The following is a 21,105-nucleotide window of genomic DNA, read 5'->3' as shown; positions in this document are numbered from 1 at the left end:
GACTTGCATCTGATGACCCTTCAATGTCTGAATATTCTCTCCATTAATCAGGTTCCAAACAAAGACGAAAGTATCCATACTCCCAGAGATAAGTCTTCCTTCAGGGTAATCATCAGTTGGTTGAATCCATGCAAGTGGGCCAACGAAGCTAGTATGACCCAACAGAATCTTAGAAGATGTATACTTGCGCTTATCAGATGGATCCAGTGACCAAACCCTTATGGTCCTATCTCTTGAAGAAGTAGCTATATTCTCATCACTACAGACACATATCCCACGAACCTGAAGATGTTGATAACCCATAAGTTGCTATTAGAATTACATTAGTTCAATAGCATAAGTTACGGTTTGAATGAATTTAGAAACAAAGAACGAATCACAACCCAGTAGAAAAAAATGTATAAAATAATTCAATGTTCTCGGTTTGATCTATACCAACAACAGGTGTCATCAGAATTGTACATGCTAATGCCATTGACAAGCAAGGTTAAACATCTAACCCTATTAGATACAATTTTCAAATACAGTACCCAGTATCAAATTATATCTGAAAACTTGGCTTATACATACATTAACCTAATAAGAAAACTAATCAAAAACACACTAATCAAATCAGCTCGTAGGGTTGAAAGAAAGAAAAAAAAAATTGGATGCAAAGCGGAAGAAGGAAATCGAAATCACGAGGGTGAATACTAAAACCCTTACAAATATAAGACTTAATTTCAAAACCCAGGATAGAATTGATCAAGGAAGAAGCAGATATTTCTGGGAAAAAAAAAAGAGATCTTACATCATCATCGTGGCCACGAAGCTCGCACCTGAGCTTGTAATCATTGAAATCGATATCCATGACTGAGGAAAGAGCAGCAGATTGAGAGAGAGAGAGAGAGAGAGAGAGAGAGAGAGAGACCAAACGCCAAATTGCTGCGCGACTCAAAAGTGACTTGACGAAGGGAGAAAGAAGAAGTGAGAATAGAGAGAAGAAAACTAATTTCTATTTCCTTTTCTTTTTTTTTTCCTTTTTATAATAAACGTATAATAATAACCTTTTTGGGCTTTAAAAGCCCGGCCCAGTTTAGACAGACTGATTTTGTTTTTTTTTTTTTTGTTTTTTTTGGGTAAGATGATAATAATGAAGGGGAAACAAACATGGTGACGTGTAGGTATTTAATAATCACGAAAAAGGAGGGGACAGTGGTTTAAATTTCCTCATCTTCCTTTAGTACTTTCTACGAGAGATACGAGAGAGAGAAGTGGCATAAACCGTAATTACACACCACCTCTGAACCCTTTTTCCACAAAACCATCGTAGTCCTTCATGATATTTTCCTCGGCCATTAAATTCTTCTTCTCCTTGTGCACTTACCTGGAAGCTCAGTTCTGTGGGTAAGCTGTCTTCTTCTATCTGGTCTGATTTTTATCAAAAATTTCTTATTTCCATTACTGGAGCTTTTTCACAACTGCAGCATTGCCCAATAGTAAAATTGTAATACTCTGTGTTCTTTTCTTTTATATTTAATCCTGACTGGGATTTTAGCTTAAGTCTTTGATTATCATGGTGGGCAGTTTTTGTTTTAGACAATGTATCTATCTATGTGATGTGTCTGAAAATAAAGCTTCTTCTTCTTTACTTTTAGTCCACCTTTTTAAGTCAGATCCTTCGATTCTGTTTTCCATTTTTTAATCTATACATCTTTTAACCTCTTGTGTTTTACTATTTAAATATATAAACTGCTTTGCTAATCGACTCTTAATTTGATAAGTCTTGATCATTTACCTGCAGGTGACTCTTATGATGCTGTAACCATACGAGCTCTGATAGTGATTCTGGTAACAGGAGATTCATTGCATCATCAAAGAGTAGACAATAGGGAGAGGTTAAATAGATTTGTCTTAAGGTGTATAAAATGGAAAAAAAGAGTGTACGAAACTCTCATACATTGTCTCTGGTTAGAGTGTTGAGAGGTATAATATGTCTGATGGTGTTAGTTGCAACAGCTTTTATGATGTTGGTATTCTGGGGGTTCTTATCAGCTGTAGTGTTGAGGCTTTTCAGCGTACACTATAGCCGTAAATGTGTTTCCTTCTTCTTTGGTTCGTGGCTCGCCTTGTGGCCTTTCCTCTTTGAGAAGATCAACAGAACCAAAGTTATCTTCTCTGGCGATAAGGCTCCTTGCGAGGAACGAGTGTTGCTCATTGCCAATCACCGAACAGAAGTTGATTGGATGTACTTTTGGGATCTTGCACTGCGTAAAGGACAAATTGGAAATATCAAATATGTGCTTAAGAGCAGTTTGATGAAATTACCTCTCTTTGGTTGGGCGTTTCACCTCTTTGAGTTTATTCCTGTTGAGCGGAAATGGGAAGTTGATGAAGCAAACTTGAGGCAAATAGTTTCGAGTTTTACGGATCCCCGAGATGCTTTATGGCTTGCTCTTTTCCCCGAAGGCACAGATTACACGTAAGCTTTCTTTCTTTCGAGTATCATTCTTGTTTAGAGACCTTTTCGTTAAAAGCATTTTACTTTGGAACTTTGTGCAGAGAAGCTAAATGCGAAAGGAGTAAGAAATTTGCAGCTGAAAATGGCCTTCCAGTACTGAACAACGTGCTACTTCCCAGGACAAAAGGTTTCGTCTCCTGCTTGCAAGAATTGAGTTGCTCACTTGATGCAGGTTTGTCTTTACTTTTTTTTTCTGGTTTGCATCAGTGATTTCAAGATACCTGATCCTTTCCTTCCCACTTTAACCAAGCAAACTCTTATGCAACACTTGCACTTGCAGTTTATGATGTGACCATCGGTTATAAAACCCGCTGCCCTTCTTTCTTAGACAATGTCTATGGTATTGAGCCATCAGAAGTTCACATCCACATTCGTCGTATCAAACTAACCCAAATCCCAAATCAAGAAAAAGACATCAATGCTTGGTTAATGAACACATTCCAGCTCAAAGACCAGCTGCTCAACGATTTCTACTCCAGTGGCCATTTCCCTAACGAAGGAACAGAAAAAGAGTTCAACACAAAGAAGCACCTTATAAACTGCTTGGCAGTGATTGCCTTCACCACCATCTGTATGTATCTCACCTTCTTCTCATCAATGATTTGGTTCAAGATTTATGTCTCTTTGGTCTGTGCCTACCTGACCACTGCTACACATTTTAATCTTCGTTCTGTTCCACTTGTTGAGACTGCAAAAAAAAACATCAAATTAGTATAACAAATAAACTTTCATTGTTCTCAATCCAGATGATGGAATTGTTTTACTTGTGTATTTCGGGGTTAAGAACCGATCCACTTTCAACTTATGAAATGTAAGCTCAATATACGACTAGCTATCTATTTAAGAATGTCTTCATACATTAATCTACACATGTTAGATCATAGCCTGGCAGATTGAGATAATAAAACACAAAATACAATCATAAGAACATTTGACTGCTACATAACTCACAGAGCCACTACTCTTTTACCAACCAAAGACAGGATAAAAAACCAACTATTCACATTAATAAATTGTCAAATTGGGATAATGCATCCAAGATATATCAAGTACAAGAAATTACATACTGTATTGTTTTGGTTGCATATGAAAGCAATTAAATTGAATTTGAGGCCACCAAAGAACACCCGTGACAAGTTAGCACATTGGAACATAGTAATGCCAATGTCTCACGGGTCTTCTTACTCTAATAGTATATACTTGTATTATATTTAAGTATCATAAGACAGCAAGTTAAGAATATTTGATTCATTTTATATTTTTAGTATAGACCACCTTCGACATTCGATACTTACCCTACACATGCTCATGAATATGGATTTTGAATAATATCAAAAGCACATGAAATTAGTTGTGAGATTAATCACAAGAGTACTGTCTTATACGATGCGAGCGACCCATGTTTTCATGTTAAAATGAGAAATTTGTAGATCTAAGCTCAGTAGTAAAGTGCCTATCCTCTCTATATAAGCCCTACGAAGCAGGAAGCGTAGCCTATCCTAAGCTAAGAAAAGAGCAAACCCATCCACTAGTTGCAAAACAATTGGTTAAAAACTCTCTCAAAGTACTCAAAGCTATGGAGCCAAACACTAAGCTTGGCGTTATTACCTTGATTCTTGCCTTGACACTCACGGCAGCAACCGGACAGAACACCTGCGGTATGACCATAGCTGGTCTGTACTCTTGCAAGCCCTACGTGCAGACTAAGAACCCATTGACCACCGACATTGATCCCTTGGGCCCTTGCTGCACTGCCCTGTCTAAGGCCGACTTCCCGTGTCTCTGCAAGGAGAAAAACAAATTCAATCCCTTTCTCAGTGGGATCGACTTTGGCCTTGCTGGTAAACTCCCAGAGAAATGTAAATTGCCTGCTGCAACTTGCTAAGACAGGTTTTGTTTTGGAAGGTTTTCGCTTTGTGTTTTGATTTCTTCATGAGTTCATGTTTCTTGTACTGGTTTCTGTTGCTGTTTTTGTTTTGTGTTGGTTTGACGTTGTTTCAGTTGTTGTTATCTTAACTGCTTCCTTTGTGTTGGTGTTCTTGGTCTCTTCCCAGCTTACTTCAAACTAAATAAAACAAAAAACACATAACAAATTCGTAAGAGTGATTGCAGAAAGGAAACATACAGTAAACATTTCACTTCAAATCTAAAACATGTTACAGAGACGATGAGAGATAATAAAAAGACCTTGTTATCTGGTTGATCACTGGCCCTTCTATCAATGGGGGAAGTTTTAAACAACCAATTTGGATAAGAAAACTTGGGTTTTCTGTTTCTGAATCTAAAGCTTTTGAAATACAAATCGTATTGCAATACAAGAGAAGAATTATGGGCCATTAGCTTATGCAACAGCTTTAGAAGAGTTATCCTCCAACAGAAGCAAGTAAAAATAGGTCGAGTTGATTTCCAAAATAAGCAAAAACCTAACTGTGAAATTCAATCTATGTACCCAAAAATTAGTGAAACTACATTGCTGACCGTAAATGGCAAACGAAACCTTTAACGCACAAAGACAGAGATCATAAAACCTTGGGTCATGTGAGTATTCTATAATAATGTACAGAAACTTGATACCTCTCTCTTAAATCTTGATTTCAGCTATTTCAGACAAATCCTTGGTCACAAAATGTAGCATGGCATATATAGCTTCTGTTTTGGAATGGGAAACATCAGAGGAAGTAAACATATGAACTTGATTATCGATATATGCCTTGCTGCAACCAGAAAGTTTCCTAGCTCCTTCCCTCTCATAAGATTCCGTATGCGTTGCATATCATCCCATTTACCAGACGAGGCATATGCATTAGCTAGTTGAATATAACGAGACCCATTAGATCCTTCAATGAATAGCAACTTCTCTTCCACTCCCTTCACAAGCTCTGTATTCTTATTCCAGTTACAAGCATTTAAAAACGCACCAAGAATAACAGCATCTTCATCAACTTGATCAATACTTTCCATAAGTTCCACGGCTTTGTCCAACCTATTGGCCTTTCCATACAAATCTATCATGCAGGTATAATGACCAACCTCGGGGGATATGTTGTAAACCTCTATCATCAACTTGAAGTATTTCTCACCTTCTAGGACTAAGCCGCGGTGACGACAAGCTGACAGGAGGGCTATAAACGTGATTTCATCCGGCTTGAATCCAACCCCAGTCATGTCTTCAAAGAGCTGGAAAGATTTGGCTTCATGGCCATGATGAGCACACCCAGCTATCATGGCGTTGTACATAACTGTGTCTCTCTCCAAGCTACTGTCAAAGAGCTTTCCAGCATACTCAACATTTCCGCATTTTGAATACATGTCAACAAACGCGGTAACAAGTTTTCTATCCATTAAAATGCCTGTTCTCAAGCTGTGACCGTGAATCTCCTTCCCATGTTCCATAGAAGCTTGTAAAGAGCATGCACCAAGGATGCTAACCATGACCAAAGAATCAGGAATTTTGGTCTCCTTGGCTATAATAAATTCACGTGCAAGATCAAGCACAGAACCAGGTTGACCTGAATTGAGATATCCCAAGAACATGGCAGTCCAGACCACAAGATTCTTTTCGGTTAAAGAATCAAATAACCTTTTTGCTTCCACCATCTTGCCCTGAGAAGAGTAACCAACGATCATTGAAGAAGTCGAATACAAGTTTCCAAAACCATATAACAAATGGACAGACTCCGCGTACTTCATATTTCCACACTTGCAGTAAACATCAACAATTCCACTGCTTACAAACTTATTAGAATATGATCCATCCTTCAATACCCGAGCATGTACTTCTTTCCCAATATTCAGGCTCTTCAAACTACTCAGAACATTTAGTACAGCTGCGAAAGTGTGTTCATCCCATTTCAACCCATTTTTCTCCATACTAACAGCCATCTTCAAAGCTTCTTCTTCAAAGCCATTCTGTGCATACCCTGAAATCAATGTATTCCACGAAATCGTATCATTCCGTTCTGGATTTCTCCAGAATATGCTCAAAGCTCTTTCAATGTCACCTTCTCTACAAGAAGCTGCAATCATTGCATTCCTAGCCACACTATCAACGAACTCAACACACGATCCGTTAAAGACATTACAAACTTCCTTAAACTTCCCACATTTCGAATACATGTGAATGAGAGAACTAACGGCAAACTTAGTTGCATCATTCCCAGTTTTCACCATAACTCCATGCAACTGTTGGCCATAAAACGCATTGGTCAACTTGGCAGAAAGCTTAAGCAGAGTAGTGAAAGTAAAATCATCTATCCAAATCCCATCCTTCTCCTTCCTATGCATCTCACCAAACATCTCAATAGCTTCACTCTCACACCCATCAGTTTTGGCAAACCCTGAAAGCAAAGTGTTGTACGTGATCAAATCTCGCTCACAATTGGCACTTTTGAACAACTCACGTGCTTCCTTTAAGTTGTTGAACTTTAAATAGGCAGAGATCACCGCGTTCCACGAGTAAACGTTCCTCTCAGGCATTTCGTCGAACACGTTCCGAGCTTCCCGCAATAAGCCATTTTTTGAGTAAAGGTTGACGAGCTGGTTCGAGGAGATTGCGGTCAAGGCTGAACCAGTTTTAACGGAGCGAATGTGATGCAAAAACCCGTCCTTTAAGCACTTCATGTCCAGTTTCAGAATCTTAAACTCGGGAAAATTCTCTAGCGAGAAAAAAAAANAAAAAAAAAAAAAAAAAAAAAAAAAAAAAAAAAAAAAAAAAAAATTCTCTAGCGAGTAGCGACAACTCCAACTTTATTACTGTCTTTAGTTGTTGTACTAAATACATCTATAAACTATTGGGCTGAATTTTCTATNAAAGGAAAAGAGACGGGGGAAACAAATATAAAAAACAGATTATCGAGTACCTCTAGTTTCTTTCTTTCTTTGTTTCCTTTTGTTGTGATGTTCTTGTTTCTCATGTCTTGCTTNCTTCAGCTAGGGTTTCTGTTATTTCTTCAGATCGGTCGGTAGGCGAAACGAATTTGCAACCACAAAGAGGCAGAACAGACTGTTGTCTGATTTTTCAAGCTTAACCCAGAAAGAAAAAAACCACAAAGAGGAGACTTTCTTCCTACGCTTTAACCCTAAATTATTTGTGTTACATCACGACCCTTGCTTGCTGAAGAAGATGCTGTCTGATCTTCCAAGGGATTTGGCAGAGGATGTGTTCATTAGGCTTCCAATGACATCTATGAGAGCTGTGCGATCTGTTTGCAAAAAGTGGAACACTTTATCCAAAGGTCGGAGCTTTACAAAGAAGCACCTTGCTCAAGCTAAAGCAGCAGTAAGAAGAGAGCTTTTGGCGGTAATGGTGATTAATTATCGGGTTTATTTGATGAGTGTCAACCTCCAGGGAATTCACAACAACATTGAACCATCAATAAACCATCTAGGTAAACTCGTTAGCCTAACGGAATCAGATCGAGTAGATATATCTGTTGTGTATCACTGCGACGGTTTATTGTTATGCATCACCAGAAACATCCCTAGGTTCACTGTTTGGAATCCGTATTGCGGCCAAACCCGGTTGTTCGAAACAATACGCAGACCTAAGCCTAGATATGCTATAGGATACGAGAATAGCAAATCATTCCGCAGCTACAAAGTATTGAGATTCTGTGAACCTTCTCGCGGATACGTTCGGTATGAATTGTACTACATCAACTCTAAATCACCTAGTGATGACTATCCCGATTACTATCTTTCCAGATTGGGATATACAGTTTTATGCACGTGGCGTGTCGTTGAAGGGAAACACTTATTGGTTTGCTCAAGAAAATTGTGTAGGAGACGACGGAACAGAAACAGGGTACCAAGATTTTTTAATCGCTTTTGATTTTACAAAAGAGAGATTTGGACCGCGTCTAAGTCTACCGTTTCACTCAATAATGGAAGATACTGTGACTCTATCTAGTGTTAGAGATGAGCAACTTGCAGTGTTATTTCAGGAAGAGGATACGTTACATTTAGAGATATGGATTACGACTAAGATTGAGCCCGAAGCGGTGTCATGGGGCAAGAAGGTCTTCTTAGCTGTGAATATGAAACCACTCGATGATTATGCATTTGATGTTACATCAGGGAGTTTCTTTGTTGACGAGGAGAAGAAAGTTGCCGTAGTTTTTGATATTGACAGAGGTACGGGGATGGTCACGGGGATGGACTGCTTCGCTTATATCATTGGAAAGGATGGATATTTCAAAAAAGTGGATCTCAGAGACCCTTCAGAAGATTGTTCTTTCCCACTGATGTGCTCTTATGTTCCAAGTTTAGTGCAAATTGAACGACCTGCACGAGGTGGCAAAAGGAAAAGAGACGGGGGAAACAAATATAAAAAACAGATTATCGAGTACCTCTAGTTTCTTTCTTTCTTTGTTTCCTTTTGTTGTGATGTTCTTGTTTCTCATGTCTTGCTTGTGCAATTTGAAGCGGAAACTCAAAATTATTCTCTCATATATCCTAACTCGCGGATAAGATGTTTAGTATGTTTTGCATCTGTCGATTTCTTTCAGCTCAACCAAATGTTCTTTGCAATAAACGCTTCTTCCAACAAAAGAACAAGATGGTGTTATCACAAGACTCGGCCTTGCCGCTAAGAGGCTCTTCACGGAGCTAGAGCTTAGAGGTTATATCCCTGATGCAGTGACATACGGAGAAAGAAATACGGAGGTGTATCAACAAATGTGGAAAATGGGGTTTGGGAAAGAGATGACGTACAACACAATAATTCACATATGTGACAAGCTGGAACGACTTGATCTTGTGCTCCAGCTTTGTAAGTAGATGAAAGGTCTGTCCGGTAGAAACCCTGATGCTATATTACTTACACTGTTATGACCGGTTCACTTGGAAAAGGAAACAGAAATGTGGATGCGCAGCTCATGTCTGAGATGCTTGATGTTGGGATCAAACCAAGTCTGCAGACCTACAGTGCTCATCTGCGGTTATGCCAAGGCTGGAAAGTGACAGGAGGCTGAAAATACTTTCTGATGGGTTTTAGAGCTTCTCCAACGGAGACTTTTAATGGAACTCTTATGCTAAATGTAATTAAAATTAAATCAAAAATGGTAAATGTTTCTGATTGTGGTCCTACTGGTCTTCTGATTTCTAGAAGTAAAATTATGTTGTACTTGCAACATTTTTATTTTGAAATTGATAGTTTTCAAAAATAAAAACCCCAACAAGAGTTCTACCATTGGAGAGGATAATTTCAGTTAACCTTCTAAAAGTTCTTAATACACAGTTTAATCTTAAAAAATTTTAAGAGGCTCAAAATAATAACCTCCCAATGGAGATGCCCTTATATGATTTCTATTGGTCATACACCGGTGTCAGAGTCCGTGACTTATAAGGGAAAGCAGTTTAGAATACCTTGAGAGATATGGAAGAATTGTCTGGCATATGTTCTTGTTAAAGGTGAATGCTTTGATCTTGCTGCTAGACAATTGAAAATGGCTGTAACCATTGGGTATGAATTGGAAAAAGACACTCTATTTTCTATCCTGGGTTCATACTTCCAGATCATCATTCAGGCAATCATAAGCGTTTGAGTTACTTGAATTTTTGAAAGAACACGTACGCCAGTAGATCTAGGAGACTCATAAATGAAGAACTCATTGTTCGACATTGCAAGGTTAACAATAAAATCGCTGCTCTAGATGAATTATATCGCTGACCCTTGTGTTCGTGGCTGGTGTTTTGGCAATTCCACCACGCATGACTCTATACTACTCTGCTGTGTAGCAAATGAACATTACGCTGAGGCTTATCAAGTTTTCTCTGACTTGAGACATCCTGGCTGCAAAGCTTCAGAAGGTGTCTGTAAAAGCTCATCAAGAGGTTAATTATGCTGAGACAAAAAGGATTCCATTTTGCTTGCTCGCCTTTGTGTACTGATAACGTTGAGCTTATGGAAATCTCAGCTATTATTCTAGAAAGCGGAGAGTGTGGTAAGACAAAGTGGACGAACACCTGATCTGAAGACATGGAACAGTTTGATGACGGTTTATGCTGAGTGTGTCTGTTAGGAGAGGGCAAGGGCTATATTTGACACTATGATGAGGGATGGTCTACTGTTCAAATATCTTTGACATAAAGAAGATATACTATAGCATGAAAGCTACTGGTTACTTCCCCCACGATTCAATTTTATAGGATGATGGTTGAGCTTCTCTCTGCAAAGCGAAACGAGTTGGAAATACTGGAAATTATGCTCTCTGAAATGGAAGAGGTCAATTTCAAGGTCGATCTCGCTAATAGGAAATTCCCTGCTGAAGATCCATTCTGCTATCGAAGATTACAAGAAGATAGTTCAAGTATACCAGAGGATAAAAGAAACTGGACTGGAACCATATGAGACCACTTACAGTATTCTGATTATAACGTATACAGACGAGGAGAATGGTACTTGCTTACGGGGCAAATGAGAAATTCTTGTTAGGACCCTAAAGGACAATGCTGCTCTCAGTTTTGCTAGTATTCTTCTGAATCTTCTCTGGACGTTTGCAGTCGGAGCTGCTGCATCATGGGTATTCCAATTGGCAACCAAAAGGGGTATTTGATATTTCCAGTCGTCAGTCCCGACAGATATGTTCACGAAAGGGAGAGCCAATTAATAAATATGAGGTTTATATAGGCTTTTTCGGACAACATGCTCGTGTTGGAAGTTCGTAACTTTTTTCCTCATTATCTATTCAAGCATTTTTTTTCTTTCTGCGGGCAAAAAAAATTGAGAATGCCAAAACAGAGTAAACACAGCCAAACAACGACTCTAAACCAGAGCCAAGAAGCATGAAAATGTAATAATCAATCAGACACTTGTTAATACCAAACTTGTATGCTTCTTGGCTCTGGCTGAAGACAGAAGAGATAAGCAAAGAGACACGTGAGCTTTTTTACTAGTTAAGACATTTTAATACGAATAGCAGCAACTAAATGTTGTTACTAATCATTCAAAGTTCAAAGAGAGTCTACATACAAAGACCAGGGCTGGCAGTAATGAACCACTATTGAATATAAGGGATTTCTTCAAATTTTCAGCAGAAGAGCACTCTTAGCCAAGTTAACCAACATAAATCTTGGCTCTCTTAAGGAAGAGTTAACTCTCAACTAACAGAAAACAAAAAAAAAATCTAGGCCAGAAAAGCTACAAGGGATAGAAGAAAAACAAGAGCCCTCTTCAACAGAAGACTTTCTACTCATCACCAATAAAGACGGCCTTCTTCCCTGCAAAGACCATACAAAATCAAGTATATAAGAAGGCTGATTGATTCTACAATGCACACACAAAAAAACAAAAAAGAGAAGAAAAAACAAACCTTGGGCTGATGCATGCAATCAAACATGGTTTGCTGAGAAACGACCATCACTACCATCACCAGTCTCTCCTCTCGGTCTAGCCTCTTGCACCACAATTTTCCATCCTCTAATTTCACTTCCATTCAGTTGCAACGCCTTTGTAAATCCATCCTTCAAATCTATGAAAGCAATCCTGAAAGAATAAAAAGCCTATAATCCATGAGTTTCATCATCATCAACATCCACCAATGCACGAAAGAAAGAAACAAACCCCTTGATAGCACCAGTCTCACGATCTGTTGGAATAGAAATCCATGCCACTTCTCCACAAGTACTAAAATGAGTTCTCAAGGCACGCCTGATCTGATCATGTTCACAAGATATTTTTTGTTGTTTGCATCAGAGACTTACACAAATAACTACTATAACATGTCGAATTGGTTTTAAGAAAGTTGAGGACGAGAATTTTACTTCAGTTTCGTCAAGAGAAGAATAAAATCCTTTAACAAAAATCCTTTGACCCCGGATTCCTCCTCTTATGCCGCCACTCTGGTAGTTGTCACCAGCATTGCTGTAAATATTCCAGCGATACAATATTAGCCTGGAAACAAACATCCATAATCAACTTTCACAGCATGCTCATATCGCAAGTAAGAAAAATACCTTCTTCGTGGAGTATTGTATACAACCCTCTCGCAAGCAAGATCAAGATAAACTATACGGCCTAGTAATGATTTACCGTTCAGTTGCAATGCCTACATTCCAAACATCCAAAATAGATTGAATCATCATCGTAGTTCCAATACCACTTCAATGATTCCAAAATAACCAACACGAACTTGCCTTATGAGCTGCATCTGCAGAAGCAAATTCAACATGCCCAAATCCCTTTAAAGTACCATCTTCACGTGAAGCAATTCTAACATCGACAACTTCACCAGCTTCTTTGAAGAAATCCTCTCTGTATATTGGGTTATAAATATCATACAACTAACACTTAAATCGGAAGAACCAGAAAAAAAATGTTATATACTTACATGTCAGATCTATTAATTCTGAAGGAAAGATTATAAGCAAAAAGCGTCTTTGATCCTCCTTGCTTCTTTGGCTGTAATATAAACAAAAACACATTACACAGAACTAAAGGAATAAAATTCATTACAAACATTTACAGGAGTTTTACCTGTTTTGCATTTGATTTCTGCTCTGCATTCACCATTTCAATATCAGAATCCTGGATTTCGATCAAAAGATAGAACAAAAATTATTATCAGACATTAATCAAGTAAATACTATAGANATCATCAACATCCACCAATGCACGAAAGAAAGAAACAAACCCCTTGATAGCACCAGTCTCACGATCTGTTGGAATAGAAATCCATGCCACTTCTCCACAAGTACTAAAATGAGTTCTCAAGGCACGCCTGATCTGATCATGTTCACAAGATATTTTTTGTTGTTTGCATCAGAGACTTACACAAATAACTACTATAACATGTCGAATTGGTTTTAAGAAAGTTGAGGACGAGAATTTTACTTCAGTTTCGTCAAGAGAAGAATAAAATCCTTTAACAAAAATCCTTTGACCCCGGATTCCTCCTCTTATGCCGCCACTCTGGTAGTTGTCACCAGCATTGCTGTAAATATTCCAGCGATACAATATTAGCCTGGAAACAAACATCCATAATCAACTTTCACAGCATGCTCATATCGCAAGTAAGAAAAATACCTTCTTCGTGGAGTATTGTATACAACCCTCTCGCAAGCAAGATCAAGATAAACTATACGGCCTAGTAATGATTTACCGTTCAGTTGCAATGCCTACATTCCAAACATCCAAAATAGATTGAATCATCATCGTAGTTCCAATACCACTTCAATGATTCCAAAATAACCAACACGAACTTGCCTTATGAGCTGCATCTGCAGAAGCAAATTCAACATGCCCAAATCCCTTTAAAGTACCATCTTCACGTGAAGCAATTCTAACATCGACAACTTCACCAGCTTCTTTGAAGAAATCCTCTCTGTATATTGGGTTATAAATATCATACAACTAACACTTAAATCGGAAGAACCAGAAAAAAAATGTTATATACTTACATGTCAGATCTATTAATTCTGAAGGAAAGATTATAAGCAAAAAGCGTCTTTGATCCTCCTTGCTTCTTTGGCTGTAATATAAACAAAAACACATTACACAGAACTAAAGGAATAAAATTCATTACAAACATTTACAGGAGTTTTACCTGTTTTGCATTTGATTTCTGCTCTGCATTCACCATTTCAATATCAGAATCCTGGATTTCGATCAAAAGATAGAACAAAAATTATTATCAGACATTAATCAAGTAAATACTATAGAGAATGATTTGAAGACAACATTAATGGTACCTTTTTCTTTCGGGTCACTTTTTCATCTTTACTCTCCTCCTCATCAGATTCCTCACTAGAGCTTTCTTGTTTAGAAGTTTTTGTTGATGAAACTTTAGCCTGCAAAAGAAAGTTTAACTGTCACTTCTATAACATAAAACTAATGAGAACAACTTTGTGGAAGAATGTAACTACCTTCTTCGTAGGAGGTTTTTCATCATTGCTTTCCTGCAAGTGGGACAATAATATGAAATATTAAGTGTCTACAATATAAAACTATCACAAATCATAAAAATGATCCAAACTTGAGAAATAACAAATAAAAAGACACGGAAGTTATCCTGTTTTAATAGTATATATATATATATGAAGACATAGAGAAACTGTATCAAAACAGACCTTATCGTCAGAATGTTCCTCTGAGGATGATGAGTCTTTTGCAGCTGGTTTGACATTCTTGACAACTGTTGGCTGCTTCTTGGTAGATGTGGGTTCCTAATTATGTTTTAGAAAAAAAACGAATCTCAAAGTAACTATATGATATTACTTTACCATTGAGCTAACAATGTATAACGCAATTCTTACCTTGTCCGAAGAAGATTCTTTTTCTGATGAACTGCTCACTGCTTTGGCATTCTTAAGGACTGCAGGTTGCAGCTTCACAGGGGAAGATTCCTATTATATTTATTCAAAACAAAAAATGAAAATCAAACATATGAAAATCCTCCAACTGTGAGATAACGTGTAATGGCACAATTTTTACCTCGTCTGAAGAAGATTCGTTCTCAGAGGAGCCGCTTTCTGCCTTGGGCTTTTCAACAACTGTTGGTTGCTTCTTTGCAGGGGAGGGTTCCTAATTATGTTTTATCCAAAATAAAAATCAAAATAAGCTTATGATATTCTTGTAACATTAAGCTAACATGTAAAAACGCAATGTTTACTTCGTCAGATGAAGATCCATCATCAGATGAACTACTGTTTGCCATGACATTCTTAACTGGGGCAGTTTCCTAACAAAGTTTTATTAAACAAACAAATTTCAAATTAAGCTTTCACATTCTTCTAACATGTAATGATGCAACAACCCATACCTCATCTGAAGAAGATTCATCCTCGGATGAGCTGACTTTCTTAACAGGTTGCTTCTTTGCAGGGGCAGGTTCCTAATCAAAGTTATATAGAAGGAAAAAAAAAACGAATTGAATTTCAACTAAGCATATGATATTAGGTTGTAATTTTGAGCTAACATGTGTAATACAACTCCTACCCCGTCTGAAGAAGAATCAACCTCTGATGAGCTGCTCTCTGCCTTGTCTTTCTTAAGAGGTTCTGGTTGCTTCTTCACAGGGGCAGATTCCTATATTGTTTTTATCAAAAGAGTTTAAAAATCAAACATATGACATTCATCCAACATTGAGATAATGTGTAATGATGTGATTTCTACCTCGTCTGAAGATGTTTCGTCCTCAGATGATCCGCTTTCTGCCTTGGGTTTTTCAACACCTGCTGGTTGCTTCTTTGCAGGGGCAGGTTCCTAATTATGATTTATTTAATAAAAAAAAATATATCAAAATAAGCTTATGATACTCTTGTAACATTAAGCTAACAATGTAAAAACGCAATGTTTACCTCGTCAGATGAAGATCCATCATCAGATGAACTGCTGTCTGCCTTGGCCTTCTTAGTAACTGACGGTAATACCTTCTTCACAGGGGCAGTTTCCTAACAAATTTTTATTAAACAAAACAAATTTCAAATTAAGCTTTCACATTCATCTAACATGTAATGATGCAACAACTCATACCTCATCTGAAGAAGAATCATCCTCGGATGAGCTGTCTTTCTTAACAGGTTGCTTCTTTGCAGGGGCAGGTTCCTAATCAAGTTATATAAAAGGAAAAAAAACGAATTTCAGCTAAGCATATGATATTAGGTTGTAATTATGAGCTAACATGTGTAACACAACTCCTACCTCGTCTGAAGAAGAATCATCCTCTGATGAGCTGCTCTCGACCTTTGAATTCTTAAGAGCTTTTGATGTTTGCTTCTTCACAGGGGCGGTTTCCTAACAATGTTTCATAAAGACACAATTGCAAACTAATCTTATGACATGCCTCTAACGTGTAATGATGTAGCAACTCATACCTTGTCTGAAGAAGAATCATCGTCCGATGAGCTGCTCTCTACCTTGTCTTTCTTAAGAGCTTCAGGTTGCTTCTTCGCAGGGGCAGGTTCCTATATGTAAATAAATCAATTAAAAATATAAAAAAAAAGTGGCAATGAGAGAAGTTTGGTAATGCAATCCCTACCTCATCCGAAGAAGAATCATCATCCTCTTCGGAAGAAGATTCATCCTTCAGCTTAGATGGAGGTTCCTTCGCAGTGACTTTCTTAGTAGTCTTCTTAGTCTAAAAAGCAAATTAAAGAGACAAGATGAGTATAGACAGAACATTGTACACAGTTTAAACTCAAAACTTAACTAAATTTGTCACATTGCTTTATACAAATTACACAACGAGATTGAAGTTTTTACCTTCTGCTCTTCCTCAGAATCAGATGAGTTAGAACTGCAAGTTTCTACCTTCTTTGGTATCTTCTTCGCAGCTTTCTCCTTATGAACAGTAGCAATCAAGTATTTCTTCTGCTTCTTCGAAACTTGGATGTCCAAATCCTTTTCCGCATCTCTCTTACCTAACAAACAAATTATAAAAAAAATAGAACATAACTGTTGAGAAGCTAGTTCTTGACAATTGATTTGTAATCACACGCTTTCAACACAACATAATAACAATGATTCAATCAACAAACAAATCCCCAAATCGTCCAAGCAGAAAAGTAATGAGCCAGAGTCAAATTCCAAGATAAAATTGGGACCCTTAACAAAACTGAAGATGATGAATTAATCAAACAAATTTTGAGCTTTGGTCAATGAAACAGAGAGACCACAGATTCACACAAAGTATATATAAGAAAAAAAAAATCGCACCTTTCTTGAGTGGCTTTGTCATTAAAGCAGGTGGTGCGGCTTCAACCTAGAGAATCAAAGATAAGAAAAAAACACAGAGTTCATAATTGTCTTCACAGACAAAACAGAGTGAGAAGAAGAAGGAGAAAGATCGCTACGTTGGTGTCGGATTTTTTGCTAGACTTGCTCATGATATTCTTGTAACATTAAGCTAACATGTAAAAACGCAATGTTTACCTCGTCAGATGAAGATCCATCATCAGATGAACTGCTGTCTGCCTCGGCCTTTTTAGGAACTGATGGTACCTTCTTCATAGGGGCAGTTTCCTAACAAAGTTTTATTAAACAAACAAAATTCAAATTAAGCTTTCACATTCTTCTAACATGTAATGACGCAACAACCCATACCTCATCTGAAGAAGATTCATCCTCGGATGAGCTGTCTTTGTTAAAAACTGCAGGTTGCTTTTGCTTCTTTGCAGGGGCAGGTTCCTAATCAAGTTTAAAAAAAAAAAAGAGAAAAATACGAATTTCAGCTAAGCATATGATATCTACCTCATATGCTTTTGTAGGGGCTTATGAAATTTCTCTAACATGTAACGATGCAACAACTCATACCTCGGCTGAAGAAGGTTCATCCTCAGATGAACTATCTTTCTTGACAACTGCAGGTTTCGTCGCTGCAGGGGCGGGTTCCTAATCATGTTTTATCAAACAAAACAAAACAAAACTGAGTTTTAAAATAAGCATACGATATTAGGTTGCATAAAGAAAGAAAAAAACGAAGATCACAAAAGACATAAAAGTGCTCTTAATTACGTTTTAATGTGAGTTATACCTCGTATGAATCAGAATCCTTCTTCAGTGAACTGTTCTCCTGGCTAAGTGAAGTTTCGTCTGAATTAGCCTCCTGTTGATGTTGACTAGTCTAGGTCATTTTAAATTAAGTAACCAATGTAACTTATTAATACTTATAATGATGGATGAGCTAACCACGCATGAATCAGAATCATTAAGTGATGAACTGTTATCACGGGTCCCTCTTTTTGTAACCAGATTCTCGTCTGAATCATACTCCAATGCAGCATACTCCTGTTGATGTTGTTTATTATATGTTATTTGACATTAAGTAAAATAATGGGCTAACTTATTGGTATATAAAATTGTTTGCAGAGCTAACCTCGTGAGAATCAGCTTCAAGATGATTCCTCTTCTCCGCAATAACCTTTGCATGTGGATTTTCATGTACTCTAAGATAGTGGATACAAGCGAGTATGTTGAATCTGGAAAATATTAGACATATAATCCCTTAATGCAATGAATATCTAAAATATTCAAAAAAATTTACTAGATTGCTTAAGTACTCACTGATGTCGGAGCCGTATGTTTCTGCGGGTGTACAACAACTTACTCCGTTTATCCTTAAGGTTCGCCTCTGTGAAATTGAATTCACCAAAAGGACGTCCTGATTGTGTGTAACGACCTTTATTCAGAATCTCGTAATGTGTTCCATCTGATTATGCATGAGAAACTACGAAGAAGAGGCCCTCTTGGTTTATCCCCGGTGTTGTTGGAGAAATGGGTAAATGACCTTGTGAGGCTTTGACAAAGAGAAGTCAAGTGACAGATTCCGTCAAAAAGTTCACCCGCGAGGCTCGAAGCGCATGTCCAACATCTGGGTGTTCATCAGCCAAATTTTGTAAGTTTGTGATAGTGTCTCCGATGATCAAGTTTGCTACCCATGGGGTACCGTCAGGGTGGCACATATTCAAACTTCTTCGCTGCGGCATGATTTCAGATTTGGCACAACCAAAACAGACCTAAATAGCAGACAATTTACATAAACATAACGATTTTTAGTTGCAGAGAAAACAATCATGATCGAGCAGCAATCTTCGACTAAACTAACGTGATAGCTTCTTTAACAAAGAATAACTCTAAGACTCGAAAGAAGAATCAGCAACACTCATCTAATTGTAAGCTATAGCATAAAACGTATCTAAAAGTTCTATCATAGTCACAACCAGGATCAGTAACAAGCTGAACGAATCAAACGGATGAACAAAATAAGAAAAAAGGAACTAACGTGATAGCTTCTTTAACAAAGAGCAACTCTAACCTAACGAAAGATTCAGCAACATTCATCAAAGAAGAAGTTATAGCCTACAACGTAACTAGAAGTTCTTGATTCCGAGAAATAAACCGAATCAGAGAAAGTCGCAATCTCCTAAAGGACCGTAACAAACCAAAACAAGCTAAGCGAATCAAACTACCGGAGACTGAGTGAGAAAACAACGGCGGGGTGAGAAGTAGCGGTGGTGACAGTCGCAATTGCGTCGCGAATCAGAGAGAAGGTTTCCAAATCAGAGAAAGTCGCAATTTCCGCAACAAACCAAAACAAGCTAAGCGAATCAAACTGATCAAACATCAAAGAAAAATCGAGAAAATTACCTGAGTGAAAAAGCAAAGGCGGAGGGAGACGCGGCGGTGGCGACAGTCGCAATCGCCGAGAAATCAGAGAGAAGGTTTCCAAATCAGAGAAATTCGCAATATCCGCAACAAACCAAAACAAGCCAAGCGAATAAAACTGATCAGTGATCAACAATCAAAGAAAAATCGAGAAATTTACCAGAGATAGTGAGTGAGAAAGCAACGGCCGAGTGAGAAATCAACGGTGGTGACAGTCGCAATCGCCGACTTATCAGAGAAGGTTTCCAAATCTTGAAGCCCACGCAAACCCCAGTCTTTCCAATGTTTTCCTCAGATGAGTCTACTGTACTGACTAGTTCCAAACGACGTCGGCTCGGGATTTTATAAGTAGACACCACGCGATCCCTAGAGACCACACCACTGCTGGGCACGGGTCGGGTACCCTTTACTCGACCCGACCCGACCCGCGAACTAGGAAAAGTGAAAACAGAAGAAGGGGTCGAGTTTTATGCACGCAAATGTAAAACGACATCATTGCTTATGCAAATTTAATAATTTATTGGGCTTTGCTTTAAGATATTTGTATTGGGTGTTAAATGTTATTGGATTTAATAAAATCTCTGGGCTTTTAAGATATATGAGTTGGGTTGGAGAAAGAAAAAAATCTATTATTTTCAAGTTTCAACCTAACCAGACAAACAACACACATGACACATATCTATTTTCATCTTAGTTAAAAAAAGGATGCTTAAGTGGAGTTAAGAATTTTATAATATTAAATTTTGAAAATTGTTTGGTTAAGTTTTCTTTTAAGAAACTGTAAAATTGTACGAAATCGTATCACTCAGTTCTGGATTTCTCCAGAATATACTCAAAGCTCTTTCAATGTCACTTCTCTACAATAAGCTGCAATCATTGCGTTCCTAGCCACGCTATCAACAAACTCAACACACGATCGGTTAAAGACATTACAAACTTCCTTAAACTTCCCACATTTCGAATACATGTGAATGAGAGAACTAAGAGCATGATTACCGGTGTTACTCATGTAGTTACTCTTATTAAAAAAATAAGAAAAAGATGAGAGATAAAAGTAAAAAGAAGAGTAACGCTCCTTGCTGGAGTATTTTGAGAACGTTGTGAGAAACGTTCTTCGACACGTGGCGTTCATTTATTGGCACATATTTTTAAAAATAAATAAAAAATAAAAATGTGTAATAATTTTTTTTTTTTGTTTTCTGAACAACATTTACACGTTATGGAGTAAAGATGGTCTAAGGGAAAACTTAGTTGCATCATTCCCGGTTTTCACCATAACGCCATGCAACTGTTGGCCATAAAATGCATTGGTCAACTTGGCAGAAAGCTTAACCATAGTAGTGACAGTGAAATCATCTATCCAAATCCCATCATTCTCCTTCCTATGCATCTCACCAAACATCTCAATAGCTTCACTCTCACATCCATCCATCAGTTTTGGCAAACCCTGAAAGCAAAGTGTTACTGTTGAGACAGGGGAGTCCCGCGACAACTCCAACTTTTT

The 21,105-nt window shown here is 37.8% G+C and overlaps 6 protein-coding genes across 11 annotated transcripts in view; 2 read left to right on the top strand and 4 right to left on the bottom strand.

Moving 5' to 3' along the window:
• LOC104783870 (phospholipase A-2-activating protein-like) overlaps positions 1 to 1,003 on the bottom strand; it is a 4,396-nt gene extending 3,393 nt beyond the window's left edge. Inside the window, exons 1-2 of the mRNA XM_010508977.2 lie at positions 791 to 1,003; positions 10 to 282 (exon numbers count right to left, since the gene is read on the bottom strand). Of these exons, the coding sequence (XP_010507279.1) occupies positions 10 to 282; positions 791 to 850 (333 nt within the window). The 5' untranslated portion in view covers positions 851 to 1,003. The remainder of the gene's footprint in view (positions 1 to 9; positions 283 to 790) is intronic.
• LOC104783830 (probable 1-acyl-sn-glycerol-3-phosphate acyltransferase 5) lies at positions 1,227 to 3,363 on the top strand. 3 transcript variants are annotated; one of them, XM_010508940.2, is made up of 4 exons: positions 1,227 to 1,386; positions 1,784 to 2,461; positions 2,542 to 2,672; positions 2,781 to 3,363. In XM_010508940.2, exons 2-4 carry the CDS (start codon positions 1,908 to 1,910, stop codon positions 3,215 to 3,217), a joined length of 1,122 nt encoding a protein of 373 aa, XP_010507242.1. In that variant the 5' UTR covers positions 1,227 to 1,386; positions 1,784 to 1,907; the 3' UTR covers positions 3,218 to 3,363. The 3 variants fall into 3 exon arrangements, with proteins under 3 accessions (XP_010507242.1, XP_010507238.1, XP_019082367.1); XM_010508936.1 differs by having other exon boundaries at positions 1,369 to 1,486; XM_019226822.1 differs by lacking the exon at positions 1,227 to 1,386 and adding an exon at positions 1,503 to 1,558.
• LOC104783841 (putative pentatricopeptide repeat-containing protein At3g18840) lies at positions 2,839 to 7,166 on the bottom strand. Its single transcript, XM_010508945.2, is given in 5 exon segments — positions 2,839 to 2,990; positions 3,085 to 3,188; positions 4,109 to 4,565; positions 5,075 to 5,230; positions 5,233 to 7,166. Coding segments are annotated over 2 exon segments (2,037 nt in total). The 5' UTR covers positions 7,121 to 7,166; the 3' UTR covers positions 2,839 to 2,990; positions 3,085 to 3,188; positions 4,109 to 4,565; positions 5,075 to 5,081.
• On the top strand, positions 7,491 to 8,981 carry LOC104783788 (putative F-box protein At3g17620). Its single transcript, XM_010508900.2, has 2 exons — positions 7,491 to 8,303; positions 8,443 to 8,981. Exons 1-2 carry the CDS (start codon positions 7,623 to 7,625, stop codon positions 8,851 to 8,853), a joined length of 1,092 nt encoding a protein of 363 aa, XP_010507202.1. The 5' UTR covers positions 7,491 to 7,622; the 3' UTR covers positions 8,854 to 8,981.
• LOC104783811 (nucleolin 2-like) lies at positions 11,410 to 19,886 on the bottom strand. Of its 4 annotated transcripts, XM_019226805.1 has the most exons (32): positions 19,584 to 19,886; positions 18,501 to 18,952; positions 18,313 to 18,415; positions 18,126 to 18,224; positions 17,971 to 18,042; positions 17,751 to 17,828; positions 17,541 to 17,624; positions 17,370 to 17,459; positions 17,154 to 17,199; positions 16,701 to 16,858; positions 16,477 to 16,575; positions 16,313 to 16,402; positions 16,140 to 16,232; positions 15,972 to 16,043; positions 15,797 to 15,889; positions 15,612 to 15,701; positions 15,435 to 15,524; positions 15,259 to 15,330; positions 15,109 to 15,177; positions 14,931 to 15,020; positions 14,753 to 14,842; positions 14,567 to 14,662; positions 14,363 to 14,395; positions 14,189 to 14,287; positions 14,044 to 14,094; positions 13,898 to 13,968; positions 13,704 to 13,821; positions 13,524 to 13,615; positions 13,332 to 13,431; positions 13,132 to 13,223; positions 11,812 to 11,984; positions 11,410 to 11,719 (listed from the first exon to the last, which is right to left on the bottom strand). In XM_019226805.1, the coding sequence occupies exons 8-31, from the start codon at positions 17,445 to 17,447 to the stop codon at positions 11,831 to 11,833; spliced, it is 2,136 nt and encodes a 711-aa protein (XP_019082350.1). In that variant the 5' UTR covers positions 17,448 to 17,459; positions 17,541 to 17,624; positions 17,751 to 17,828; positions 17,971 to 18,042; positions 18,126 to 18,224; positions 18,313 to 18,415; positions 18,501 to 18,952; positions 19,584 to 19,886; the 3' UTR covers positions 11,410 to 11,719; positions 11,812 to 11,830. The 4 variants fall into 4 exon arrangements, with proteins under 4 accessions (XP_019082350.1, XP_019082351.1, XP_010507217.1 ...); XM_019226806.1 differs by lacking the exon at positions 15,435 to 15,524; XM_010508915.2 differs by lacking the exon at positions 15,797 to 15,889.
• Positions 12,327 to 13,050, bottom strand: LOC104783800 (nucleolin 2-like). The gene is made up of 5 exons (XM_019226811.1): positions 12,975 to 13,050; positions 12,829 to 12,899; positions 12,635 to 12,752; positions 12,531 to 12,546; positions 12,327 to 12,392 (listed from the first exon to the last, which is right to left on the bottom strand). Exons 1-5 carry the CDS (start codon positions 13,008 to 13,010, stop codon positions 12,388 to 12,390), a joined length of 246 nt encoding a protein of 81 aa, XP_019082356.1. The 5' UTR covers positions 13,011 to 13,050; the 3' UTR covers positions 12,327 to 12,387.

Source organism: Camelina sativa, chromosome 1 (assembly GCF_000633955.1).
Source record: "Camelina sativa cultivar DH55 chromosome 1, Cs, whole genome shotgun sequence".
NCBI lineage: Eukaryota > Viridiplantae > Streptophyta > Magnoliopsida > Brassicales > Brassicaceae > Camelina > Camelina sativa.
This window is presented reverse-complemented; position numbering and strand designations above follow the sequence as displayed.

What these genes read in the sequence shown, in the direction of transcription:
- LOC104783800 (XM_019226811.1), bottom strand. Translation starts at nt 13,010, where the DNA reads ATGGTGAATGCAGAGCAGAAATCAAATGCAAAACAG. An exon ending in AGAAATCAAATGCAAAACAG is followed by an intron (nt 12,900 to 12,974) that starts GTAAAACTCCTG and finishes TTTATATTACAG; the next exon opens with CCAAAGAAGCAAGGAGGATC. An exon ending in AGAATTAATAGATCTGACAT is followed by an intron (nt 12,753 to 12,828) that starts GTAAGTATATAA and finishes CCCAATATACAG; the next exon opens with AGAGGATTTCTTCAAAGAAG.
- LOC104783788 (XM_010508900.2), top strand. Translation starts at nt 7,623, where the DNA reads ATGCTGTCTGATCTTCCAAGGGATTTGGCAGAGGATGTGTTCATTAGG. An exon ending in GACGACGGAACAGAAACAGG is followed by an intron (nt 8,304 to 8,442) that starts GTACCAAGATTT and finishes GTGTTATTTCAG; the next exon opens with GAAGAGGATACGTTACATTT.
- LOC104783811 (XM_019226805.1), bottom strand. Translation starts at nt 17,447, where the DNA reads ATGAAGAAGGTACCATCAGTTCCTAAAAAGGCCGAGGCAGACAGCAGT. An exon ending in ATTCTGAGGAAGAGCAGAAG is followed by an intron (nt 16,576 to 16,700) that starts GTAAAAACTTCA and finishes TTTGCTTTTTAG; the next exon opens with ACTAAGAAGACTACTAAGAA. An exon ending in ATGGATCTTCATCTGACGAG is followed by an intron (nt 15,702 to 15,796) that starts GTAAACATTGCG and finishes AATCATAATTAG; the next exon opens with GAACCTGCCCCTGCAAAGAA.
- LOC104783830 (XM_010508940.2), top strand. Translation starts at nt 1,908, where the DNA reads ATGGAAAAAAAGAGTGTACGAAACTCTCATACATTGTCTCTGGTTAGA. An exon ending in CCCGAAGGCACAGATTACAC is followed by an intron (nt 2,462 to 2,541) that starts GTAAGCTTTCTT and finishes AACTTTGTGCAG; the next exon opens with AGAAGCTAAATGCGAAAGGA. An exon ending in GAGTTGCTCACTTGATGCAG is followed by an intron (nt 2,673 to 2,780) that starts GTTTGTCTTTAC and finishes TTGCACTTGCAG; the next exon opens with TTTATGATGTGACCATCGGT.